Raw genomic sequence first — 27968 nt, forward strand, 5'->3', positions numbered from 1 at the left:
TGAAAAGTGGGGCCTTTAATGTGTAGAATGCTTATTAATAACTTTATGATTTAGTGATGGTCTAAATTATATAAAGTTTGGTAATAATACAATTATGTTATTGGTCCCTGGAGAACACAATCAAATATGACAATGTTCCGTAAATAAGGAAATACCCAATAAGACAAGTTTTGAATTCAGACACACTAAGGATCCAATAAGAAAACAAGATTAATTAATTAATTAATTAAAAGGAGAAGGCACCTATTCAAAGGGCCGATTTACTCCCTGATAGATACAGAATATGCATCATCTTTGATGATTAATTAAAGGTGCTTATATGGATCTGTACCAATTTTGATAAGATACGGTTCTTGATATCTCAGTTTTTCTGATTCTCTCTCTACCAAAAATAAAAGAGAATAGAGATTGATAAATTGTAATTAAGAAGGAGATTTTTGGTAAAGAACTTGTGATTCGGGTATCTCTCCTTGTGAAGAACGGAGTGTTGCCGTTACCGCCTCTCTCGCTCTCTACATCGGATTTGAGAGGGATTACTTGAAAATTTAAAGGCTTCCGGTAATCAACGGTGCTTGTGTCTCTTTGGAAGACCATGGCTATGGATCAAGGTAAATTTATATTTCAGATTAGGGTTCACTGGAGGATCATGGCAATCTAGGGTTTATATATGCAATACGGTTCTGTATAAAATAAATCCAACACATATATCATTAAAATAATAATTATTAGCTAATTATTATTACAATATTATGTACTCTTGTATTCCTAGAATTAATTTGGTCATATATATATTTCTTTCTTAGTTCCGCATTGAATATATTAATAATTAATATCCAACTTTTGTGAAAACTAACAGGTGCATGGTGCAAGTCTCAGAGAGATATTGCATACGTAAAATTAAGTACTGTCATATCCATGATCTCCTATGGGATCTAGCCGTTCAAAAAGCCAAGGAGTCTAATTTTCTAACGGTAGTCTCAAAGAATGACACCAACTTGAGTTGTAGCACTTGTGCACGTCGTTGCACTTCACGGTTATGGCGATAAGATGATAGAACATGCTTGCAAAAAAAATATTCCTTCATTGATAAATTATGAAGATGTACCAAATTTCAATAGGTTTGGAATGCTACGAGTTTTACACATGAGTACAGTGCCGCCCGAATATTTATATGGGACAAACTGTTTGAAGGGCTTGAACGCCTTGACGGCCTTGAAGTACTTCGGGCTTGAAGGTCATTTTTATGGATATTGCAGCTTTCTCAATGTTAAGTTTTTTAAGAGATCTCCTTTAACTTATATGAAGAATCTTCAAACAGTGCATACTTGGTTTTGTAAAAGTTACGGTGAGTTGCCCACATCCTTTTGGGGTAACAAACAGTTGAGGCATATCAACCTCTTCAGTTATTGGCAGTGTAAAGCAACTCCAGAGGGACCACCATCAGCAGCAGACTTGCAAAGTTTACTGACCTTGAAAAGGGTGAGAGCTAGGCAAGACTGGGTGACAGAACTGCCTAAGTTTCCCTATCTTCGTAAGTTGGGGATTGATATACCTGAAGATGTTGCAGGGGAACCATTGATGAATTCGTTAAGCAACCTAAATCATCTGGGTTCTCTGTATTTATTTTTGGAAGGCGGCAATTGCCGAATGGCATTTCCGGATTGCATCTCAGCCTTTAGAAACCACAACCATTTGTACTCATTCAGCCTGGTGGAGGGCAGATGGCCTAGGAAAGAAATTGGTGACTGTACCCTGTTCCCACCCCATCTCGTTAAACTAAAACTTTTGATGTTTAGCTTTGAGGAAGACCCGATGCCCCAACTAGAGAAGTTGCCAAACCTCAGGGTACTCCCAACTACTTTGGTCAAAGATGGAAGCAGCTGGTGGAAAACAGATGATCTGCTCCAGGGGAGGGTTTGGTCGCTTGCAACGATTGGAACTTGAGGTAGAGTATTGGGAGGAATGAAAATCTTGTAGGTGCTTGTATTAATTGAACATAAGATCTATTCTTTAGATTACATTTTAATACAAGAATTTAAAGCCGTAAACTACTTATATCCCATCCCTTCATCTATAGCTAGCCTAATTAAATGCCTCTTGGGTAGGGGTGTCAATGACACTCGTTTACCCTACTTGTATCGTATTCGATAAGACGAGTATGGATAATATATTTTTTTTCATTAACATATTGGGTATATATGGGTATGTGTAAGAATTTTTTTTCGTTAGATAAACGGATATGGGTATGAGTAAAGGTTATTTCGTACCCGTTGGGTAACAGGTAATTATATAAAATAAATTATATCATAAGAAGAATATTATGTTAAATATTTTACTTTTTTATTTGAATGTTTTATTATTTAGTTAAGGAATTGAATTTGTTAGAAGAGATATCTGTGATTTTGATTTTTTTTGCTAAGTAAAAAACTATTACTTAGAATTAATTGCATATTTATATTTTAATTTTATATTAGTAATTGTGATTGCATATGTATGACATGATAAGTTTTGATGGTTTATTTCAAAAATTAATAAAATTATTATATTTGTATTATTTGTTAGTCGCCCACTACTGTTTCGTTATCCACCAATCTTAACGGGTATGGATAGGGTAGGATAAAGCAAATTCTTAATAAGTATGAGTAGGGTATGGATAATAATTAAGGTCAATTCTTAGTGGGTATGGGTGTGAAAATGGTTCCACCCTACCCGTATCGTACCCATTGACACCCCTACTCTTAGGTTCTGCCCCTTTTATTTTGTAAATACTGAACAGATCAGGGTTCTAACTGAAACTTTCCATCTCTCGTGTGACAACTCTCCTCCACCTTACTAGTATCCGCGAAAATGGCTAGAAATCACTGGTACGGGGCTGCTCTTCTACCCGTCTCCCTTCGCTCCACCTATTGCATTGTTCTTCAATCAGAAATACCTCCTTGCTCAGCCTTTCCTCAAGCCTCCATATGGTCCAAGTCACCCTACAACATCAAAGCCAGCTGAGACTCGGTCGAGGTTAGTGGGAATCTGTCATTTCTTCTTTCAATCAGCTCAACTTGGAGTAAAACTCGGTTGACTCGGCTTGACTCGGTGTAACTCGACTTGACTCGGCCGGAAAATCGGATAACTCGGCCGAGTCAAGCACTGTTCATCCGAGTTTTGCTGAAAAACTTGCACGGGCACGAGACTCGAGTGAAACTCAGCCCGGTCCCGTCCGATACCGAGTTGACTCCAAACTTTTCAAGCGAGTGCCCTGAAATTTCATAAATATTATAAAATTAATAAGAGAGGAAAAGAGAAAGAGTGCCCTGAAATTTCGATTGGGAAAATTTTTGGCTCCAAACTTTTCAGGCGAAATGTACCACCTTAGCAAACAGCATGAAAGGCTACATCGAAATGTACCACCTTAGCAAAAAATTAAACCATGATTTGAAATTGGTCAACTAATGAATGAAGAAGTTTTTTTTAGGGAGAAGAAGAATTTGGTTTTGGCGGAACCGCTGAAGGAAGAAGAGAGGACCGAGGAAGAGATACAAGGACGGCGAGTTGGCGGCTTGGCCGGCGCTGTATTTAAAAAAAAAAAAAAAATTGAATCTGCGAAATTTAACTGGCTTCAAAGTATTGGATTGCAAACGAAATTGTTTGTGGTCTGCATCCTGTGAATTTGTTTGCATCAGTAAAAAAATAAAACTTTGGGTTAGGAAATTTTGTTCAGCTCCAAGGTTTAAAACTGAAATAAAAAGTTCTGATCCATTTACACCTACACCATCAAAATTTCAGAGCACTCTTTATCTTTTTTCTCTCTTATTTTATAGGCCTAAGCAAAGGCCCATAAAAAGGGAATCAAGCCCAAATTCCTTACAAGGTCCACAACCAAGGACTCCTAAATCCATTTTTGAGATGGGCAGCAGATGGCAACTGAAATTGGATCCGCATCCCACAGAACAATTCTAGCTTCATACAGTGATGAACTGTACGCACCTCTGTTTTAAGTCTATCCTCAGTGCGCTGCATGAAGCCAAACATGTTCCGTTAAAATCTCAACCCTACCTTTATTTCTCTCTCCGATCGTGAACCAATCAGGTGAGAAAAAGAACTGCCCTTTTGCGCAATTATGACTCCTCTTAAATGCGAAGCTGAAGCAACCCATGATTTTGTTTCTTTTTCTTAGTTTAAGAACTTGTAGCTAAGAAAAAAAAAATCAATATTATTTTGGGCCGGTGCAATACAACACTTGCCGTATGAATCAAGCCCAAATTCTTATAAGGCCCACGACAAGGGACTAAAGCCCAAATTCCTTACAAGGCCCACAACATAGTAAATTATTTAAACAAAGCAAGTTTAGCTTCATACAGCGCACGAACAATACATACGTCTGCTTTAATTCTATACTCAGTGCACTGCATGAAGCCAAACCTACTCTGTTAAATTCTCAACCCTACCAATATCTGAAAATATATCCTCTCCAATACCTGATAAGGGAATCTTTTACAATTACTAGATCTGAACCGTACTTTTTAACTTGGCACGAATCTCAAAGCCCAAAAATGGAGCCCCCTACAGTGACCCGAATCCCAAGCCGGTTGAGATTTAATCTCAAACCGTTAAGTAAGTCATCCTCTGCAATAATTGTGCAATACCTGAGAGGATACGGGTTCACCAATATCTTCCCCCCACCCCCCCGATCATAAAGCAATCGGGTGAGAAAAAGAACTCACCTTTTGTGCTATTTCTAGTGCGACTCCTCGTAAGCGCGAACTGAAGTAACCCATGAAAAGTTGAAAACCCATCTCCCAAAAGGTCAAAATTGGATGTAACTGGAGTGTCAAGCAAATCAGAAGAGGCTGTAGGTGGGGATGCGAGTAAAGTGACATGCTTTGAAGCTGATGCGAGTGAAGATAAATGATTTAGGCAGAAAATGGAGGATACCTGGGTTTTGCTTCCTGATGCCAGTTTCGAACATTCTAGAAATTTAGGTACCTTTTTGTAGAAATTTCAAGCAAATCATGGGGAAATTTCATGTATACCCCTCAAAAACCTTAAAAAATTATGGGGATATATTTTTTTTAATAAAGCGTAAATTGGGTGTTTTATAAATTTAAAATTAGTTTTAATAGAAAAGACAATAAATTGGGTAAATTTGTGAGTTTTTGAAATTTAGAGGGGTAAATATGATGTAATGACTTTAAGAAGAGATGTAATTTTAAGGTTTTTGAGGGGCATTTATGAAATCACCCCTGAAATCCGAAAAAAGTACTTCATGAAACCACAAAATCATAGGGATATTTTTTAATAAATGGTACGATTGGTTGCTTTATGAAGTTAAAATTAGTTTTAATAGAAAAGACAATAAATTGGATAAATTTGTGAGTTTATGAAATATAGAGGGGTTAATATAATATGGCAAAGGCTTCTATGGACACAAGGATCTATTTGTAAAATGAACATATTTTTATTTTCAAAGTTCAAACAGTTGATCTGAACCGTTCATCTTGTTCTCCATATTAATATGTGCTTGGAGACCAAATTTTACATTTTTCTGAATTTTTTTACTATTTATTAAGATGGATACAAAAAATATCAAATTCAGACCATTGAATTTTGTACCCATCTTAATAAATAGTAAAAAAATTCAGAAAAATATAAAATTTGGTCTCCAAGCACATATTAATATGGAGAACAAGATGAACGGTTCGGATCGACTGTTTGAACTTTGAAAATAAAAATATATTCATTTGACAAATAGGTCCTTATGTCCATAGAAGCATCACTCTTGGTTGGTCTATTAAGATGTCCACATTTTTGTAAATGGTTCAAATAAAACCAATTAATAAACCAATAGAAAACTAAAATTGGTTGAATGTTTTTATGGGAAGTACATAATTTTGAGATTTTTGAGGGGCATATATGAAATCTGCCCTAAAATCGTAATAAAAGGTACTTACATAAATAATAGAACTGTAAACAATAGTAGTTTGATACCTTTTTGTGAGAAATATGATTTCAGTTTCGAAAAATTGTTAGTTGTTCTTACATTGATAAGAACTCTCTTTGGTGATAAGATGGTAAGTTGGTAACTGAAAGTACTTCATAAAAATAGAATTGTAAACTGTTGATTCTAGTTTGGAACATTCTGGAAATTTGCGGTACCTTTTTGTGAAATTTATGATTTTAGTTTAAAAAAAAAATAATGTTTAGATGTTCTTATATTGATAATAACTCTCTTTAGTGATAAAAATTGTAATAAAAGGTACTTAAATAAAAAAAAATAGAACTGTAAACTATTGATTCTAGTTTGGTACCTTTTTTTGAGATCTATAATTTTAGTTCGAAAAATTGTTGTTAGCTTTCTTACATTGATAAGAACTCTCTTTGGTGATAAAATCGTAAAATATAAAGGGTACTTGCATAAAACATAGTACTGTAAACTATTGATTCTAGTTTTTTGCTATATTAATAAAACCAAGAGAAAACTTAAATTGGTTGAATATTTCTAAATATTTCTTCTTTATAATTGTTGAATTTAGGATGTGCACATTTTGCAATACATGATGGACATGGGGGCCGCTTGGCAGCAGAGTTCGTGCAAAAGAACTTCCATGCAAATGTACTTGCTGCAGGATTACCTCGTGAGTTGGTCTGTTGCCCATTTTTTTTAACTTTTTGTTTCCTTTAAAATTTAAATAGCATCAACTCATAATGCATAAAGAAACGAGAAAGCGACAATAGTATCTGAAAAGCATATGCACGCACAGTAGGGGACTTGATCTGTCCATATCACATGCTGTGGGGACTAATAATTTCCTGCTATTGGAGAGGAGCGTAATCCTAAATGGGAAATAAATCTGTTATTATTACCAATAACAGGAACCTGTTATTACAATCTCGATGTTCAAACTTTTTCATGCATGGATCATAACGAGTGAGTTTTTCATATGCGAATCTCAACTAAAATTAACAGTTGAAGTCGGAATAACAGATTCTTATTACTCCTCATAAATAACAGCAGATTTATTTCTTTCTGTATGAGAAGTTCATATTCTCCTACTTATAGTGACACAAATTTTAGTTTTGAATTTCAACACATCTGGACCGAACAAATAATTAAGTATGGAGGAATTTTCTTTGCCTATGATCTCTTTTTGTCATACTTTTTTTTTTTTCTTTTTATACTCCCTCCTCATTTTAATATACCTTTTTTTATATTGCCCTCTCAACCTTTATATCAATAACATATCAAAAAAAAATGTTTTTTTTCACCCACTTTTACTTCAAAAAAGAAAAATAAAATAAGACATTGACTCAAGAACTAAGATTGCTCACTAGAATTTCAGCAACGTGACATCTGTCAATTAATCATTAAAATGGTACAAAATTCGTAATATTTTTGTATAAATAAATTATATTCTCTAAAAACTAGATTTCCATACCTTTAATTTTGTATAAAAACACAAAAATCTATATCGCCATTTTCTCTAAATCGAATTTGGAATCTAATAAAAAACTGGAACTGCTCACTAGAATTTCAGCAACATGACCTCTATCAATTTATCACTAAAACTGTAGAAATTTGTAATATTTTCGTATAGAGAAATTATGTTCTCTAAAACTATGTAGTTATTTTCTCTCAATCGAACTTTGAATTTGGTCAGAAATTCCAGCATGTGTGGGGGTATGTTTTGTTGGTTTGAGAATATAATATTCTTGAGGTTAGGCTATTTAGAATAGCCTATGTAGTGTTTGGTTGAGTTAAAATAGCTAGAATAGAGAATTCAAACATTTTGTCTTATTAGAATAGGCATATAAGGATTTTGAGATTTGGCAATTCTAATAAGGTAAACAATAGCTATTCTTGTTTTGCATTCAAACATATTGCAATGTTTTGATGTTTTCATTTTGTAAATAATTGGTAATAGAAATTATTTGGACCAGACCACACGGAACCTTAGCACAGGTTTGGGCCCTCTAAACTTGGACCGCTTAACTCGAATTGTGCGGACCCATGAATCGGGGAGACCCATGGACCGAAGAGACCCATGGACCAGGGAGTTTTGAATCGGACATGACCGTTTTCATAACACTAACATTGAGTGCAAAGGTCTAGAGAATAATATAAAAGCATAAATTAAGGAGAGAAGGAAATATATATATTGAAAAAAAGTAGAGCTGGACACAACAAGTGATATTAACAATGACCTCAAAAACGAATCCACTTGTATTAATTGCACTAGTGTTTTTCCAACATTTTGAAAAATGTATTATACTTCCACTTGCCTCAAAAAATAAAATATAATCAGATACGCTAATCTGTCTGTCTTGCTGAGACAGAGGCCTAGCATGCACATCTTTCTTATGACATGTAGATTTAGTATGCATTTATCTAGAAAAAAAAAAACGTTATCGAAGTAGATGCTATGTTTCGAATTTTTTTTAAAATGATTTATTATTTTTTTAATATTTTTTTCATGAAATGCTAAGAATAAAAAAATTGGGATTTTTTTCGAGTACATAATAAGTCACCTCAAGTCACGCGGATCCGAGATGTATTCGTATTCTTTTGAGATCTAGTTAATTTATTTGTTTAATTTGGTTGATTTAATGAAGTTCAGATAGCATATGTACATTGAGCAGCTCATGTGGAGTACTTGTTGAAATATCTACCATAGCGGGAGGCGGTGCTCCTTTAATTTATTTACTTAGTTGGCTTGAGTTTATTTCCTATTTTGTATAGATAGAAATTTGTATTATATATAGAAATGAAAAGAAGACAACAAATAATATTGTACTAGAAAAGGCCTTAGGCCACGTGGACATTTTTTTATATATAACCATGTTATTGGTATTGTAAGATGATGTAAGATTATCATTACAAAAGAGAGTGTTGGTGGGAGTAGGGGTGATTAATGAGCGAGCATGAGCGAGTTAGGGTATGCTCATGCTCGCTCATTAAGTAAATGAGCGAGTTGTTAATGAGCGAGTTTAAATGAGCGGATAAATGAGCGAGTTGTAAATGAGCGAGCTTTTAATGAGCGAGTTATGAGCGGCTCACGAGTTATGACTTATGACTCATAACAAAATTATATAGTATGCCCACGCATAACAAAATTTGTTAAAAGTCATCATAACAAAATCCAACAAATTGTCATAATTCATTTAAATGAACGAGTTGTTAAGTAAATGAGCGAGTTGTTATGACTATTACTTGTTTTGGGCTTTAGGCGGAGGTTTTGGTTCTGCTGATTTACAAAAAAAAAAAAATGAATATGAAACTAAGAATATTAGTATATTACACAGGATTAAATGTTACATTGTGCTCACTATATTACACAGGATTAAATATGAAACTATCCTCACTATCTATCAATCTTAATGAGGCAAAGGTTGATGTTACACAGAATTACATATGATTAAATGTGGCAGGGATTAGATGTGGCAAATTCTTAATGAGCGAGTTATGAGCGAGTTGGGTCATGCTCATGCTCGCTCATTAAGTAAATGAGCGAGTTGTTAATGAGCGAGTTTAAATGAGCGGATAAATCAGCGAGTTTAGGCGAGCTTTTAATGAGCGAGTTATGAGCGGCTCACGAGTTATGAACGATTTACTCACCCCTAGGTGGGAGTGCTGTATTAATCTGTTGGATGTGAAAATAATATTTCCCCCCTTCTTAATAATTAATTAGTTATACTACTTTATAATTTTTCTTTATTCTTGAAAAATATTTGTAATGCCTAAGCAAGAATCATTATTGACTTTGTTACATCTCGGTCTCGTATATAAACATGTTGCCCGGACTTTAAAGTCATGCATGATGCTTTCAAATAGTCTCGCTTTCTTCCGTTCTTGTTGGTTGGTTGGTTGGTTGGTACATCCTCGTAAATCTGAACCAAGTCTTGTTTATTTTTAAACCTACATTTTTATTTTTGCAATGCAAAATACTTAACTCTGATAAATGTAAACCAAATATGATATTTTTAAAATCTACATTTTGATATATGGAAGATAAAATACCTATGTCCAGTAAAGCTGAACCAAGTATGGTATTTTTAAAACCTACATTTTGGTGTTTGAAACACAAAATACCTATGTCCAGTAACTCTGAACCAAATCTGGTATTTTTAAAACTTATATTTTGATAACTAAATCCTCAACTCTAGATTTCTACAAATTGTAATAATTTATACTATTAAATTACTAATAGAAAAATAAATGAATAAACTAAATACTAAGAACTTACTTTGCACAATTGCTCAGAAAGGACTTGGGAGAAAAGAGAGAAAAAGAGAAGTAAAAAGTGAAATTTTGAAATTAGGTAATTTAAAAAATATAGAAATTCCTACAGCTTTCATTGTCAGTAGTACCGTCACGGTATGCTACTGCTGGCTATGCTAGTGGTAGTAGCATGAATCGAAATTTTGAAAATTTGATGTTATGCATGTTTGAATTTTTAAATTATTTTTTGTTATAGATAAAGAAATTGGCAATTCCAAGGCTGCTATGAGATATTATATGTCCAGTTAAAAATGATTTGGAGATGAAGTAAAATACGACAACCCCCATATGCAGTGAGGCTTTTGTTGGATCGCGGTCTATTATATTTGTCTCAAATCGGGCATGTTCTTTTCCTTAATTAATTCTTAAATTCCATTTTTTGTTATATTGAGTAACTTAATTAAAAAGCAAAAAAGTTATAGAAATGCTATAAGAGCCCCATAATTGTATAGTTTTATAAATTATAAGTATAGTTTTATTTGGAATGAGATCATGAGCCCATAATTGTATGAATCTAGCAGCTATGATGACTTAATGTTAGTGTATTCATTTTTTTTACTTCTTTGTATCCCGTTTAAAAAAAAATAATCTTTAAATGGTTTAACATGAGCTAGGGTGAGGGTTTTGTCCAAATGGTTTGGGAAAAAGTCTCATCTAAACCGGACCTAAATCATTTAATCTGTATGAAAATTCGTGCAGACATTTAGATTAGAATGCTATTTAAATTTATTAAGTTTTAAATATATATGCTTGCATGATTCTCCATGCAAATCAGACGTTTAAGTTTAGTTTTGGATAAAACTTGTCCAAAATAAACATTTTTTTGTTTTGTTCAAGTACCAAAATTAACAATCGATATATGTAGGATAAGATACTAATTAAATGCATGCGTTCAGAAACCTTGCATTAATTTAGTTAGTTGTTTTGGTATTTAGAAAAGATGAGGTTCAAATGCCTCATTTTTATCATATCTCATCATACTTCATATTTTATATTTTTATTTTTGAAGTTCAAATTGTCGATCTGAACCGTTCAACATGATATATATACTAAAATATGGTTAGGGATGAAATTTTGTAATTTTTGGAAATTTTTTACTATTTTTTAAGATGGGTAGAAAATCACTGTTTTTTGAACGGTTAAAAAACAGTGATTTTTGTACCGGTCTTAAAAAATAGTAAAAAAATTTCAAAAAATATAAAATTTCATCTTCATCTATATTTTAGTATAAATATTATATTGAACGATTCAGATCGACAATTTAGACTTCGAAAATAAAGATATAAGAGGAGGGTTCAAATGCACCATCATTTTGGTACTTCAATATGCTGCATATGGACTATATCCTTTATCTCTATTTTCAAACTCTGAACAGTCGATTCGAACCGCTCAACATGATATTCATAATAAAATATGTTTGGAGACCAAATTTTATACTTTTTGAGAATTTTTTTTACTATTTTTTAAGAAAGACATAAAATTAATTTTTAAGGAGATCTTGGACCATCCGATAAAGTCATATTATACTTATCTAAAAAATTAGTAAAAAAATTCTAAAAAATATAAAATTTGGTCTCCAAGCATATTTTGTTATGAAAATCATATTGAGCAGTTTGAATTAACTGTTCGAAATTAAAAAAATAAAATTAAGTATATAAAACATATTGAAGCACCCAAATGACGGTGGATTTGAACCCTCCTCATCTTTTAGCATTACGCACCTCGGCAATTGCATTGAATTATTAGTCCCCACGGCATATGATTTGGACAGGGCAAAAGAAAAAAAAAAAAATGCTCTAGTCAAGTCTTCTACTGTGTGCGTACGTCCTATACACGATGGTTTCACATGCAATGCCCCTTTCTTTGTTGGTGGATATATGATATGTCGCTTTCTCTCTGTCTTATTGAGATATTGGCGGGAAACATGTACTGCCTTGTTAAATGCTGTGAAGACTATCCACCATTTTCCTCAACAGAAAAAAGAAAAACGAAAACTATCCACCATTTATTCATCAATGTTCGTACAAAGAGCAGCTGCAAATATTAAAAGAGCCCTCCATCATGGAAATATTAAATTTTTGTGCAGATCATGGGACATTTGTTTAGGGAGCACCTATTTGTTCTTCCGGAACAATTCTTCATTGTGTCTCTAAATAATTAACAACTTGAAAAACCAAGGAAGCACTAACTGCTTAGGAAATCACCTAATTAATATTTGAAAGATTTTACAACTAGTGCGTGCAATTATAAATACATATGCGCGTAAATATTAATATATAATATATCAAGTTATCATACCTAAGATACCATGTATTTCGAAAAAAAATTGAACAGATGAGCTTTCTTTTCTCTCTCATCACGTATCTGTCTTTTACACGTTTTTAGAGGTTACTAAAATATAATTTTTTTTTTCTCCGTTCAATTTTGCCAATATTTCTGATAATCTGTGATACATTTTACGAATGTAAAATCACAAACATCTTCTATCCATTTTTTTTTAATAAAATTCATGATGACATATTTTCGAATTGTCCGTCGTGCAAATGTAATACATGAAAATAATAATAATATTACATATAATACATGAAATATACTATTATATTTATTAATCTAATATATTCGAATATCTAGCCATTAAAAATTTCAAACTTAATTTTCCCCGGTCTTCAAATTTAAAAGTATACAAACTGGAAAGTTCATAATTTTGTGAGATACAAATGAAATCTTGGGGGTTGCGCTGCTACGGACCGTTTGATCGTTTTAAAATTCTCGGTGCTCAAATTTGTAATTATCCTTTTTACAAAAACAAACATTTGTACACTATACTGATTAATGCATGCATGCTGCGCAACAAAAGTAGCAATTAATTCATGGCAGATCCGAAGGGCAAGAAGACAAAATTCACATGGAGGAAATCAATTCATTCCAGATCTGTATCCAGGTCCAGCTGCTCATGAGTACTAAACATGAATATATATAAACATTGACTAATAAGCAGAGTTGTTGGATGGAAAAATAAATAGCTTCCCCTTCTTACGAATTATTACTAAACATGAATATATATAAAAAAATTGACTAATAAGAAGAGTTGTTGGCTGGAAAAATAAATAGCTTCCCCTTCTTATGAATTATTGAGAATTTTTTATCCATAGGAAGTTATAAAATAAGACCTACAAAAATAGAAATATCTGGATAGACGGTTCTGATTCAATGTTTGTTATATCGGGAATCCAAAGTTTTAATATATATTTTTTTTCTTTAAATGGTCTCAAGTTGTGCTGAATGAATAAAAAAAAAATATATATATATATATATACACGTTGGATGGGAACCAATAATCACAATATAAAAAGTTTAAATCGGAACAGTTGATTTTGATCTTTCTTAAAATGTTGCAAACTAACCACTCTTTCTATTTTTGTTCTTCTTATTTTATTAATTTATGTTGATAAATTTCTCGAACTTTTTAAGCTACTTGAGAACTTTTATCTTGTTCTTGCAACAAAAAAGGTTTCGCAATACAAAAGTAAGAACCATTAAATTTGTCATATCTGCCTCCCATAAATGTTCTGCCCCAATTTTAAATAACACGAGAAGAACAGAGCCAGACACCACCTCTGATCCCTTAATTTCTCACACCTTCCGATGGAGAACGGTACGGAAACAAAACCACACCTAGTGCTCCTGGCGACACCTGGCATGGGCCACCTCATCCCCTTGGTCGAGTTTGCCAAGCTCCTGGTCACAAAACATGGTTTCACGGCCACGCTCATGACCTTTTCAAGCACCGCATCCAACACTCATCAAACCTTTCTTTCTTCTCTTCCTTCCTCAATTTCCCCCCTCTCTCTACCAGCTGTGTCTCTCTCTGACCTCCCCCCTGACTCGGCCAGAGAAACCCTCATCTCGGTCGAGTCCGTCCGATCAATCCCAGCCATTACTTCGGCACTTAATGAGCTAAAGACTCGCCATACTGTTGTAAGTTTCGTCGCTGATTTGTTTACCGCAGACACTTTTGATGCGGCACATGATGCTGGATTACACGCATATTTGTTCTTCCCTTCTAATCTGTTGGCGCTCTCTCTTCTGCTACACTTGCCTGAAATTGATGTCAATCTCACATGTGACTTTAAGGAGCTAACAGAACCGGTACAATTACCTGGCTGTGTGCCGATACCAGGCACAGAAATACTCTCGCCGCTCCAAGACCGGTCAAAGGATAGATACAAATGGATGGTGCATCATGGCAAGAAGTACCGCGAGGCAGAGGCGATCTTGGTGAATTCATTTGATGAGATTGAACCACATGCAGCCAAAATTTTAAAGCAGCACGAACCAGGCCGGCCACCAATTTACACAATTGGGCCATTGATTCATACAGGCTCAATGGCAAATAAGGCAGGCGGGTCGGAGTGTCTTGATTGGCTCGACAAACAACCGGCCAATTCAGTTCTATATGTTCAATTTGGAAGTCGCGGAACTCTAACAAAGGAACAGATGGATGAGCTGGCGTTTGGCCTCGAATCGAGTGGCCAGAGATTTCTCTGGGTGGTACGAAGCCCGAGTGATGCAGGTGATTTCAGCAGCGACTATTACGATGCCGAGAGCAAGAAGGATCCTTATGCATTCCTGCCGGAAGGATTTCGTGAGAGAACAAAAGAAAAAGGCATGGTGGTGTCATCATGGGCCCCACAAACAAAGGTACTAGCCCACAAGGCCACAGGCGGGTACGTGTGCCATTGCGGGTGGAACTCGACCTTGGAGACGGTGGTGCATGGGGTGCCGATCATTGCATGGCCGTTGTACGCTGAACAGAAACAGAATGCAGTGATGTTGTCGGAAGGAGCAGGGATTGCGCTGCAGCTGGAGAGGAGAGGGGATGGTGTGGTGGAGAGGGAGGAGATAGCGAGAAAGGTGAGAGCGCTCATAAAAGGAGAGGAGAGGAAGAGGCTCAGGAGGAAGGTTGATGAGTTGAAGGAGGCGGCAGCTGAGAGGATGAAGGAAAGTGGGGCCGCATATCAGGCGCTGGCTGAGGTGGTGGCGATGTGGAAGAAAAACGGTGATTACTGTCAAGGATGCTGATGAGGTGATGATTTGGAGTGAAGAACTATTGGTATATTTGTATATGTTACATATTGGATAATTGATCAATATTAAATTATACTAGAGTTCGGCGGTGGCAGTTAAGAAGGAAGCATCTTTAAACCTTCTAAATATTGGACTATGACATTTTGTCCGTTTCACATTTATATTTGATCTGAGACAATATTCAGATGTAGTTCTTGCAATTTCTGAAGACTATAAAAATTACATAATCTACTTTTAATCTAATCCCATTTTCAAAACAAAAAATATATTATTGTTAAAAAATAAAAATAGAGATCATAGGCAATGAATTCCGAAACAGTGAATTCTTTACTCGGTCAAGATTTGATCAAAATCAAAATCAAAATTTATGTTACTATATATGTAAGAGAATATGGATTCATCTTTTAGCATTAGGCACCTCGGCAATTGCATTAAGTTATTAGGTCACCACAGCATGTGATTTGGACTGAGCAAAAGAAAAAAAACATGCTCTAGTCAAGTCTTTCTACTGTGTGTGTCTGTCCGATACATGATGGCTTTCTCTCTGTCTTATTGAGATATTGGGAATATTGGTCAACATGTACTGCCTTGTTAAATGCTGTGAAAGCTATCGAACATATATCAATGTTCGTACAAATAGCACCTGCAAATATTAAAAGAGCCATCCATCATGGAAATATTAATTTTTTTTGCAGATCACGGAACATTTATTTTAGAGAGCGCCTGACTGTTTCTAAGCAACACTTCTCTATTCTCTCTCTCAGAAATTAACTACGTATTTGAGAGACCACTAACTACTTGAAAATCACTAACTACTTAGAGGACCATTTGATATTTAAAATATTTTACAACTAGCACGCATAGATATGGATGCATATGCGTAAATATTAATATATAATATATCAGTTGATCATACATAAGATCCCAAGTATTTCAAAAAAAAAAAAAAAAAACTGAACATATCAGCATTATTTTATCTCTCATCACACATTTTTTATAGATTTTTAGAGGTGAATTTTTTTTCTTCGTTCAATATCATCAATATTTCTGACAATCTGTAAGAAATTTTGCGAATATAAAATCACAAACATCTTCTATCCAATTTCTTTTCAAATAAGATTTATGGTTACATACTTTTGAGTTGTCCGTCGTGCAAGTGTAATACATGAAAATAATAATAATATTATATATAATACATGAAATATACTATTATATTTATTCATCTAATATATTCGAATATCTAGCCATTAAAAATTTCAAACTTAATTTTCCCCAGCCTTCAAATTTAAAAATATACAAACTGGAAAGTTCATAATTTTGTGAGATACAAATGAAATCTTGGGGGTTGCGCTGCTACGGACCGTTTGATCGTTTTAAAATTCTCGGTGCTCAAATTTTAATTATCCTTCTTAGAAATCCAAACATTTGTACACTATACTGATTACTGCATGCATGCTGCGCAACAAAAGTAGCAATTAATTTATGGCAGATCCGAAGGGCAAGAAGACAAAATTCACATGGAGGAAATTAATTCATGCCAGATCTGTATCCAGGTCCAGCTGCTCATGAGTACTAAACATTAATATATATATATATATATATATATATAAATTGACTAATAATCCGAGTTGTTGGATGGAAAAATAAATAGCTTCCCGTTCTTATGAATTATTGAGAATTTTTTATCCATAGGAAGTTATAAAATAAGACCTACAGAGATAGAAATATCTGGATTAAACGGTTCTGATTCAATGTTTGTTTTATCGGGAATACAAAGTTTTAATATTTTTTTTTCTTTAAATGATCTCAAGTTGTGCTGAATGAATAAAAAAAAAATATACTTTGGATCGGAACCAATAATCACAACACAAAAACTTTAGATCGGAACAGTTGATTTTTATCTTTCTTAAAATGTTGCAAAGTAACAACTCTTTCTATTTTCGTTCTTCTTATTTTATTAATTTATGTCGATAAAAAATTCTCAAATTATTTAAGCTACTTCATAACTTCTATCTTGTTCTTGCAAAAAAGGTTTAGCAATACAAAAGCAAGAACCATTAAATTTGTCATATCTGCCTCCCATAAATGTTCTGCCCCAATTTTAAATAACATATCATGTGAAACCATGCATGATACTTATTGAGTTATGATCCTTTTTATCATGTACTTGAGGTTAATTAGAGGTATATTTACTTAAAAAAATATACATAAGAAATAGAATTTTACTACGGGCTTTTTGTAATTATGTGAACAACTGTATATTTAAAACATAATGAATACTAAATTTAGTGTTTAGAACTGTATATTTAAAACATAAATATTAGTTATTATTTTTTCATTTTATAAATTTGGTTGCAATGTTAATATATAGCACCAACGTACTTGTAAAAAAAAATGTTGTCTATTTTGACTAATTTGTCATGATTTTGGATAAAAGAAATCATTTGCAATGATGGTAGAGTGGATAAAAGAAATCATTAACCATGATGGTAGAGAATATCAGAAGAATATATTTGACCATTTTGTCAATTAAAACAAAAAAAGTTGCATCGGCAAAGCATATCCCGTTTGTATGAGCCATTAGTTTATTTCTAGATTAACTAAAGACTAAATGTCTAGGAGATCATATCCCGTTTCTATGAGCCATTAGTTTATTACAAATGAGTAACTAAATATTGTTTGGGGAAAAAAAATCAATGTGATTATGACCACAAATTCAAAATTAACTCATTTGTGGATATACGTAAGAATTGATTTAATATTGAAATTAAAATAATTTTGTTTTATATCATAAATTATGAAAATAGTACTTTATTTATTAATATTCAACATGATAATAGTTAATCAATATTCAATTTGAAAATTAGAAGGGCTTACATTCTATAATTCCCTGTGTAGGCCCAATACGGCCTTTCAATGGACTTGTCCAAAATCCAGTCAGGGGCGGATGTAGTGTGGGATATAGAGGACTAAACCATATATAAATTAAAAGTTTGTAATTTTATCTATTAAATTTTGTAAACTTCATGTATTAATTATAATTTTTAGTCATTTTTATAAATGTAATTACATTACATTAGATTTTTTGACCTCTAATTTCAATTTTCTAGTTTCGTTGATGCGTCAATAATTAATGCTTCCAATAGCAGACATCGCCATTAATTATTCCATTGCATCAAGAGAAACCATTTTGGAGCTTTTAAAGACATCACTCTATGGTCAAACATTGTACTCACCGATTGTTTTTCCTCTACTTCTGTCTCCTAAGAATTAACAAACTTTTTTATTATTTCCTTCTGGTTTTTTTTTAGTGCAGTATGAGTGTGTGTGTGACGAGGGGACGGCACTCCAAAGGTTGCATTTGTAATTAAGTGCTAATTAAGTTCCAATAAGAAGGTAACCAAACCGTCATATGGATTCTCTTTCTCTATCAGATCAAACAGCAATGGTTCGTCTTCAATAAAAGATCTTGACCATTTTGCGGTGAAAAGGAACAAATATAGGAAAAGAAAAAAAAAAAAGTAATATTCTTTATTGATTGTAAAATGCAAAATGCAGTTTCAAACTATGTTGTTTTTTACACTAATAATTAAGCTGAAAAAATGGATAATGTATTATTTTCAATGCATAATCGTATCAATTGAGTTATGGGTCTCAAAAACCTAAACAATGTTTTTTTATTTTAAATAAGATTAGAATATACAAGTGAGTTATATGCATAACAAAACTCCATCCAAAGAATTGAGTCCTAAAGCACAACGCCTAGGAATTAATTTCCATTTATTATTTCCTTGTGACTCAGTCTCACTAGGTGGTGGCAGTCCAAAGGTTGCATTGCTAATTAAGTTCCAATAATAACGAGTTAACCAAACCGTCCATATATTCTAAAATCTGTACCGCCGTATAGATTCTCTTAAAAAAAAAAAAGAGGATCCTAATCATCATTTACTTAATTAAAAGATATTGATTGCACAATTACTACTGTTTCCTATAAATATCCCTCAAATTGTAATTCATTTGACCAGTACTACTAGAACCCATTTATACAACAATGGTAGTCACCAATGACAGTAAGTTTGAACTGAACCTTCTAGTCGAGAAAAAAACCAATAAAGTGTTGTTTGCCGAAGTGAGGAAAGAAGTGGTTGATTTTCTCTTCCGTCTGTTGTCCCTACCTATTGGATCACTGACAAAATTAATTACCGAAGAATCAGCATACGGTGCCTTACGAAACACATACTGCAGCTGGGAGCAGCTGGATCATAGCTTCCTTTCTTCAACTCCAATGACAGCAAAAAGTCTCATTCCTGTTATTTCGCTTACATCTAATTCCTCCAATTTTGTTAATATCCTATCTTCTGCAATTCCAGCTACTGTGAAAGATTACGTCTACTTACCCGATTGCAAATGTAATAAGAACTTCACTGATGTGAACCCCAATTACACGCAGCTCTTTTACTGCAAAAGCTGCAGCAGTAAAAGGTGGTGTTCGCAATTATCATATGTAGGGTCAAACGTCACGATAGAGGCAATCGAAAGAGAAGGATATGTCAAAGATGGCTTTACTTATGCTGTAATGGATGATCTATCGATGGTGCCTATGATGCCTTTATCATTTATTGAGCTTCTCCACAAAATGGGGCACAAAGATTTAAGCCTGATGGACAAAAAAACAGTCAGCCTGGATGTACAACAGGTCAGCATGATGAGAGTACATTCTCCAAGTGATTAGCATTTGGATTATTAGCATTCGGAGTATTAGCATTCGGAGTACATTCTCCAAGTCATTAGCCTGGATTTTCCAAATGCATTAATATTATCTTTTCACCAATTTTGCATTTGGAATTTTACATTCGGAGTATTAGCATTCTCTACTAAACTTGATGCGTAAAAATGAACATTTATATATGATAATTGATAAACTATCAAAGTGACATGATTATCATTCATTCTCCTAATTATTAAGTAGTTTAATTCTTTTTTCTCTTCAAGTGTTTTAGATCATCATATACTAAAATAATTTATGCGTATTTAGTAGTGATTTTTTTGTTTAATTTTTCCTTTTCCAAGTATAGTACATTATTTTTTTTGGGGTTTATCTAGCTTTTTTATCTGTCTTACTAGGGCCTGGAGCTTCTAAAGACATCATCCAGGTCAAAGAATGTACTTACCGATATGTTTCTGTCAGAGAAGAAAGAAGGCCAGGCAGAAGAAGCCAACTGATCTGATCAGACGTTTTGATTAGGAAATTAATTAGAATTAGGTAAATGGTTATATTATCTATGAAGTTTGGATTATATTATGATGAAATACTTTGTGTTACTAATGTTTTGGACCTTATAATAATATTTGTATCTATCATTGACGAAGGCCTTAAATATATCTTTGAACGTTGTGCATAGTTGTTGTTAATCTCAAAACTTTCGAATTTCAAATGTAAATTGGTGGAAAGATAGTCTTTTTTTTAACAATTTTTTTTAGAATATTTTACTTTTTTATGGTCCATAATCGGTTTTCTACCTATCTAAAAACATACTTAAAAATTTGGTCTCCAAACACATTTTAATATGAATATCATGTTGAGCGGTTCGGACCAATTATTTGGTCTTTGAAAACGAAGAAATGAGTGAAGTAAAACAAAATACTTAATAATTGTGAAATATTATTTGGTTAAGTTATTTAAACTGAGGTCCTTTCCAGCTCTAAATGTGTTAATTTTGAACTATGCAATATACAGAAGGCCTACAAGATGAAAGAGCAAGACCTAAATTTCAAAATAGAAACTAACTAAAAAGATGGGACAATTTCAGTATATATATTTCCAAAATTTTAAATTACGTACGTATTTCTGTTTCTAGAATACATAATCTTATATTTATCAAATTAAAATATAAAACTTCTAATATTTTCCTTTTTAATATTTAAAAATATAAAAATAACTCTCACGATTTTGTGTGATGCAATTGAAAGCTTGGGTGTTGCGCCGGCTCCAGACCGTTTAAAAATATGAAAATATATAGAGCCTCCTTGATAAGCCTCCCAGAGCGAGTTCAACACGAGCTCGGGATGGTCCCCGCTTCTATGCGGGCATCAACGCTCTTATATACGATCTATTAAACTATGAAGTCGCGATCCTGTCACCGCTCCTATATTTGCAACGGTTACGGAATGACCTATATATATAAGACCTCAAACTCAGTTGAGTCAGAGGTTAGCAATTTCATTGTTACCGGTGTCTATAGAGAATACTCGAACACCTTATATACTAACTTTCTTTCTCGCAACCCAGAAAATAGAACGTATCACCTTTACTTCTCCCTCCCTTTCTATATATATCCAGGTTACTCTCCCTTCCCCGATCTTTCTCCAGATTTATGCAAATCAAAATCTTGTTACTTGTTCTGGTCTTTGGCAACAAAATCTTGATTGAACGGCAACTACGTACACAGTATGACCATTAGAATTTATCATTTGATATTCAGTATTCTTTTCTTTTTTTTTGCATTTTTTTTTTGCGTTCTATTTTCAGACGGTCTCTGACACTTTTATTGATAACTTCTTTAGCTCATAAATTTTTATTTATTTTTGATGTAACACTTGGTAACATTGCTTGGTGACTCTGTGCACATCATCGCCAACATCGATCAAGTCTAAAGAGGTCGCGGTAAATAATATCATTTGCAATTAATGACGTAAGCGCTGATGTTATTTGGCAATGCATTCCCATTAAATTTTTAAGAATTAATTAATTAAGTAATTTCACAAAGAAAGAGGAAGGGCCATCATTATTTGAGTTGCGGGAAACGGCATTAATTAAGTCATTGCATAATAAAATCTTACTCTACTTATCTTTCTAAACAATTTATCGATCGATTATATATTTCTGTACAGCCCGTTGAGTTAGTATTAGCATAAATTAATTTACTGTAATACAGGTTGGCCCAAGTATCTCCTGGAAAGTGGCCCAATGGGCCAGTAATCTTGCCCATTTGTGTTTTGCTTGATTCCAATTTTATGATTAGCAGATTGAGACTTGCTGGACAATGAATTTTGTTGCTTTTATATAAAACAAAATGTTGTTCTTCTAATTGATATTTTTACAAAATAATATCCAATTATTTGTTTCAATCATATTACGTGACGTTGTTTCCAAACAATGGATATGGGAAAAGAAATTAACCCGAAATTGTACTTATAGCATTTTAAATACCGGAAAACATATTTGCTATTAATTATTCACCCCTGCAGAGTTTTTTCTGATACTAGATTTTCATTGTCTTTTATTTGTGTTAATTGTTTCACTTATTTGCTATTAATTATTTTGTAATCTTGACTACTGATTTCATATGACTCATTAGGAACAAAATCAGTTGTGTCAACAAATCACTCCAAAACTGTATTCTGCGTTTCACTCCATGAGTGCAACATTTAGGGCCTTTTCAGTGAAACAATTTCGTTTCCTTCTCAGTATTACTTTACCTCATAACATGATATCCACACTAAAATATGCTTGGGAATCAAACTTTATAATTTTTGAAATTTCTTTTTTACTATTTTCTTGTAATGCCTATTAAATTGCCTGCTAAAAAGTTGTTGTTGGATTTATTGCCAACCTCGTTGGATTTAATGCCAACATTGAGCATATATGTAATCTAATTATGCATTGTTTACTGTCATATATGATTGTCAATTAAAGTGATCAAATAAAGAAATAGACAATCAATATATTCATTAGGATGTGGTCCACAAATGTGTAGAACAATTTAGGCAAAAATCAAATCATTGATGGACTGATTTTGAGATTTGCAATTAAGGAAACAGATTTTTCAGCAGCTGCACGGATTTTGATGCGACTGCACGGTTTTTGATGCAATAGCACAAAATACCTTTTTTAAGTTGGCATAAGGCCAGAAAATCTGTTTAGGGTTAGGGTTTGGCAATATGCCAACTCCTCCTCTCTATAAATAGGTTGGTCCCCAAAGCACAAGGATATACGAAAAGTTGCAGAATTTTCTAGCCGTCATCTAGTCAATTCTGTAGCCTTCTCTACTTCTCCCCATTAAAGAATAGAGAGGTGAGATCATTAAGGAATTGTGAACACGATCTCACAAGGGCAGTCTTGTAGCTTTGGAAGGCTTTATCCTACCACTACGGAGGCTACCGACGCTTCAGCCTCTACATCGGCTCGAAGTTTTTCTTGCCGCTGTCTTACAAGTTCATCAACCGCTTTTGAGAGAAGTTTTGCATAAATACGCTAATGGAGTCAGGTATTGCGTCTGCTCCCTAAGAATTGATGAATTTTGCATGATGGCCATTTTGGCATAGGTAGATCAATAGTGGCATATAGAATTGAATTGTTTATGTGTAACAATAAGGTTCCAACAAGTGGTATCAGAGCCACTCTATGCCAATTTGGATTATTTGTTTAGAATTGATCTAGAGAATAAGCAATTGATTGTTGATTTTTCAATTGCTTTGAATTGCTTTCTAGAATAAACTCTGTTATGGATTTTTTGGAAATTACGTATTACTCTGTTTTGAATTTTGTTACTGTATTTTTTTTTCGGAAATTATATGTGATCAATTGATCTGTCTCATGCCTATAGTTTTGATTTTATCAAGGTCAATGGTTAATATTTTATTATAAAATTTTTGGTATTATTCAGATATTGCGCCTCCAGATTTGTATTTTAGCATAGTTTAATTTTTATATGCCATTAACTATTGACCATCGAAAGGAATTAATTTCTGAATAACTGAGTAACAAAATTCATAACAGAGTAATGCAATTATGTTGAGCCAATTTATTTTTAAGTATTCCGCTGCTATTTTGGTAAAGTCAAATTTTGGAAACTGTAAATTATTGTAAAGCAATTAAATTTTTCCTTTTGCGTTAGTTTGATTGCACATTTAGATTATATAATTAGGGTATAAATTATTGTTCTTTTAAAGGCAAAGGGATATGTAATTTGGATTTGAATTAATTGATTCCTAATTGTACCCGAAGGTACCTCTTTTGATGAGGTTAATTCAAATACATTTTATGAAGGAAGTTAAGGTGCAATTAATGGATGTAATCATTATCGGCCCAAGGGAAGGTAATGGTTACAAAAATTATTTGTGCAAGTGAGTAATAATAAAGTATAGTGATGATCAAAAATTTTACACATATGTCAACATTGTCGGCCCAAAGGAAGGCATGTTGTTCGATATGTTCTAGGTTATCAGTACTTTATTATTGCGCCAAAGTATCATAAGAAATTGACCCGTTACCCAAAGGTAGCCGCTTAATGGAAAACGATACTTTGGTTTTATGATGATATTAAGACTCATAAAATATTTGGTGATTTATTGAGATAAGTTACGATACTATGAATGTAACAATGTCGAGGAAAGTTCTGTTTAGGCAAGTCGGAATTCGAAGTGTATCCTTAGGGATCCCTGACTTACCTGGGAATTTACCTGGTTGTGAAATTCGTGTGTATAGTAATAAAAGGGAAAATCATCTCATATATTTTGAGCAAGTTGGGCCTTTATTTGAATGTAATTTATAAATTCAGATTTTTTATTCGTGTTGTTCTTTGCGATTTTTAGTTCGCGATTTTTCAGTTAGCATTGTTAAAGGCCTAAACAACATTTTTTTGTTGAATAGAACCAACTTCAAATTTTGACATGAGAACATAGTAATAGTTCTCAGTGTCATGGATCTGGACCGTGCGTTTAGAGAAACTTGTCCCACTATTACGGATACAAGTACTTCTGATCAAAAGAAGGAAAAGGAAAAGTGAAACAGGTCTAATCGGATGTGTCTTATGATAATAAAGAGGTTCATGAAGAGGCATTAATGAGCACTCAAGGGGTTATAAATTTTATAATTCTATAGAACATAATGTATTTGAGAACCAAAAAAAAAAAAAAAAAAATGCAAAAATTTTGGAGGATGTTGAGTTTGTGGGGGTGAGAAAATAATTGATTTCGAATAGGAATATACAAATATTCCATTAGGTATTGCGAGTTTTGTGGATATAGATCCGAGTTTTACTCAAAACACCTGTACGGACGAAATCATTATTGAAACTCAAACTCAACAAGATGAAACAACATAAAATAAAAATCCAAAGACGAGTGCAGGCCACTCAAGGTTGCATGAAGTTTTGGAAGATGTTGTTGTACGCCAGATTGTTTCAGACAATGCTGGAAATCCTCAAGAAAATTTAGAAGTATCAATAAAAAAATATAATCATTAATTGACAATGACATTAGGAAATTACTCCATTACCTAAAGATGTGAAACTCATTAGTAATGAGGAGTAATATAAAGCTCGTCTTGTCTCCAAAGATTTAAGATATTTTATATTTGATTTTATTTAATGAATACAAGCATTAACCGGCCCAAAAGAAGGTTAATGATTGTTAAAATTATGTGCACATAGAGTATAGTGATGATTATTATGTTTACATATAATCAATATTGTCAGCCCAAAGGAAGGCATATTGATTGATATGTTATTTAAATCATCAATACTCTATTTTTGAAAGTCTCTTTAAAGATCATATTGGCATTGGTTATGCATTTTAATTTGGAGATTTAGTATATGGATATTAAGACATCGTTTCTAAATTGTGACATTAATGAAACAATCTATATGGTGCAACTAGAAACCTATGTGTCAAGAGATGCAAAGTCTATAGTGTGCAAACTTAAGAAATCCATCTATGAATTAAAGAAAGTGTCTCAACAATGGTATTACAAAATCATAGTGAGATTATCTCGTTTGGTTTTGAGATAAATTTATTGAATGATTTTGTATACTTTAAGTTCTGTGGGAGTGAGTTTGTATTTCTGGTTTTATATGTGGATATCATATTGCTTGCCGATAACGATATAAATATGTTGCAATAAACTAAAAACTTTATGATAAAGAATTTAGAGTTGGAAGGTTTTAGTGATGCATCATTTAGCATAGGGATTGAAATACTAAGGGATAAAATCCAAAAGTATTCTAAGTTTATCCCAAGGTTATCCTTAAGTATGACAAGCAAAACAATAAACCAGAAAATAAATCTCAATAGGGAAATGAGACAAATCTAGTCTCAACAAGTGCTCAAGTATTATTCAGTTAATGGAACAATGCTAAAATAAAGGAAAGAGTACAGAATGGTGAATTGAAAATAGAACATGTAGAAACAGACTCTATGTTAGAATATCCTCTTACTAAGAGATTGACACCTTCTAAGTTTGAAGAGCATGTTGCTCATATGGATGTATCTCTATCGAGAATATTCAGTTTTAGTGGGAGTCTATTATTTGATATTTAATGTTCTATTTTTCATTGTAATTTTGGATATATAACTTGTGACATGTAACAAGTGTTATATATATTATGAAGTTTTGACATTCTGTTTCTCATTTATGTTTGAATATTCAGTTAATTTATGAAATTCAGTTTCAAGATTTAAGTAGGAGACCAAGTTAGAAATAGGCATGTAAGATCACAATTGCATGTAATTTCTATGCTACACATCCACATCATGATTCATGTCATTCAGCTGTATTAGTGATGTGATTATTGAGGGTTTAGTTGCGAATAAATGCGACGAATGCCGCTTTAGTCCTTTACTGATATAGTTGATGGACCGAATTGGTTTGGGAATATATAAGGAAGACAGTAAAGAAATGTGCGCACATAAGGAACACAATGCATAATTAAAAAGTCATGACATATTGCTCAAGTGGGAGATTGTTGGATTTATTGCCAACCTCGTTGGATTTAATGCCAACATTGAGCATATATGTAATCTAATTATGCATTGTTTACTGTCATATATGATTGTCAATTAAAGTGATCAAATAAAGAAATAGACAATCAATATATTCATTAGGATGTGGTCCACAAATGTGTAGAACAATTTAGGCAAAAATCAAATCATTGATGGACTGATTTTGAGATTTGCAATTAAGGAAACAGATTTTTCAGCAGCTGCACGGATTTTGATGCGACTGCACGGTTTTTGATGCAATAGCACAAAATACCTTTTTTAAGTTGGCATAAGGCCAGAAAATCTGTTTAGGGTTAGGGTTTGGCAATATGTCAACTCCTCCTCTCTATAAATAGGTTGGTCCCCAAAGCACAAGGATATACGAAAAGTTGCAGAATTTTCTAGCCGTCATCTAGTCAATTCTGTAGCCTTCTCTACTTCTCCCCATTAAAGAATAGAGAGGTGAGATCATTAAGGAATTGTGAACACGATCTCACAAGGGCAGTCTTGTAGCTTTGGAAGGCTTTATCCTACCACTACGGAGGCTACCGACGCTTCAGCCTCTACATCGGCTCGAAGTTTTTCTTGCCGCTGTCTTACAAGTTCATCAACCGCTTTTGAGAGAAGTTTTGCATAAATACGCTAATGGAGTCAGGTATTGCGTCTGCTCCCTAAGAATTGATGAATTTTGCATGATGGCCATTTTGGCATAGGTAGATCAATAGTGGCATATAGAATTGAATTGTTTATGTGTAACAATAAGGTTCCAACAGTTGTAGCCAAAATATGCTACTTGGGATTCTTTTTAAAAAAAAAATGTAGACTTTGTACTGCAAAATTCTTTTGAAAACAA

General features: G+C 33.3%; 1 protein-coding gene and 1 pseudogene across 1 annotated transcript in view; both read left to right on the top strand.

Annotated features, from left to right (window-relative positions):
- Positions 1-4782: 4782 nt before the first annotated feature.
- LOC144548938 (Protein phosphatase 2C family protein) overlaps positions 4783-27968 on the top strand; it is a 75973-nt gene continuing 52787 nt past the window's right edge. Inside the window, exons 1-2 of the mRNA XM_078297676.1 lie at positions 4783-4973; positions 6525-6634. Of these exons, the coding sequence (XP_078153802.1) occupies positions 4916-4973; positions 6525-6634 (168 nt within the window). The 5' untranslated portion in view covers positions 4783-4915. The remainder of the gene's footprint in view (positions 4974-6524; positions 6635-27968) is intronic.
- On the top strand, positions 13863-15391 carry LOC144548769 (UDP-glycosyltransferase 72B1 pseudogene; annotated as a pseudogene).

Source organism: Carex rostrata, chromosome 34 (assembly GCF_964058835.1).
Source record: "Carex rostrata chromosome 34, lpCarRost1.2, whole genome shotgun sequence".
Taxonomy (NCBI): Eukaryota; Viridiplantae; Streptophyta; class Magnoliopsida; order Poales; family Cyperaceae; genus Carex; species Carex rostrata.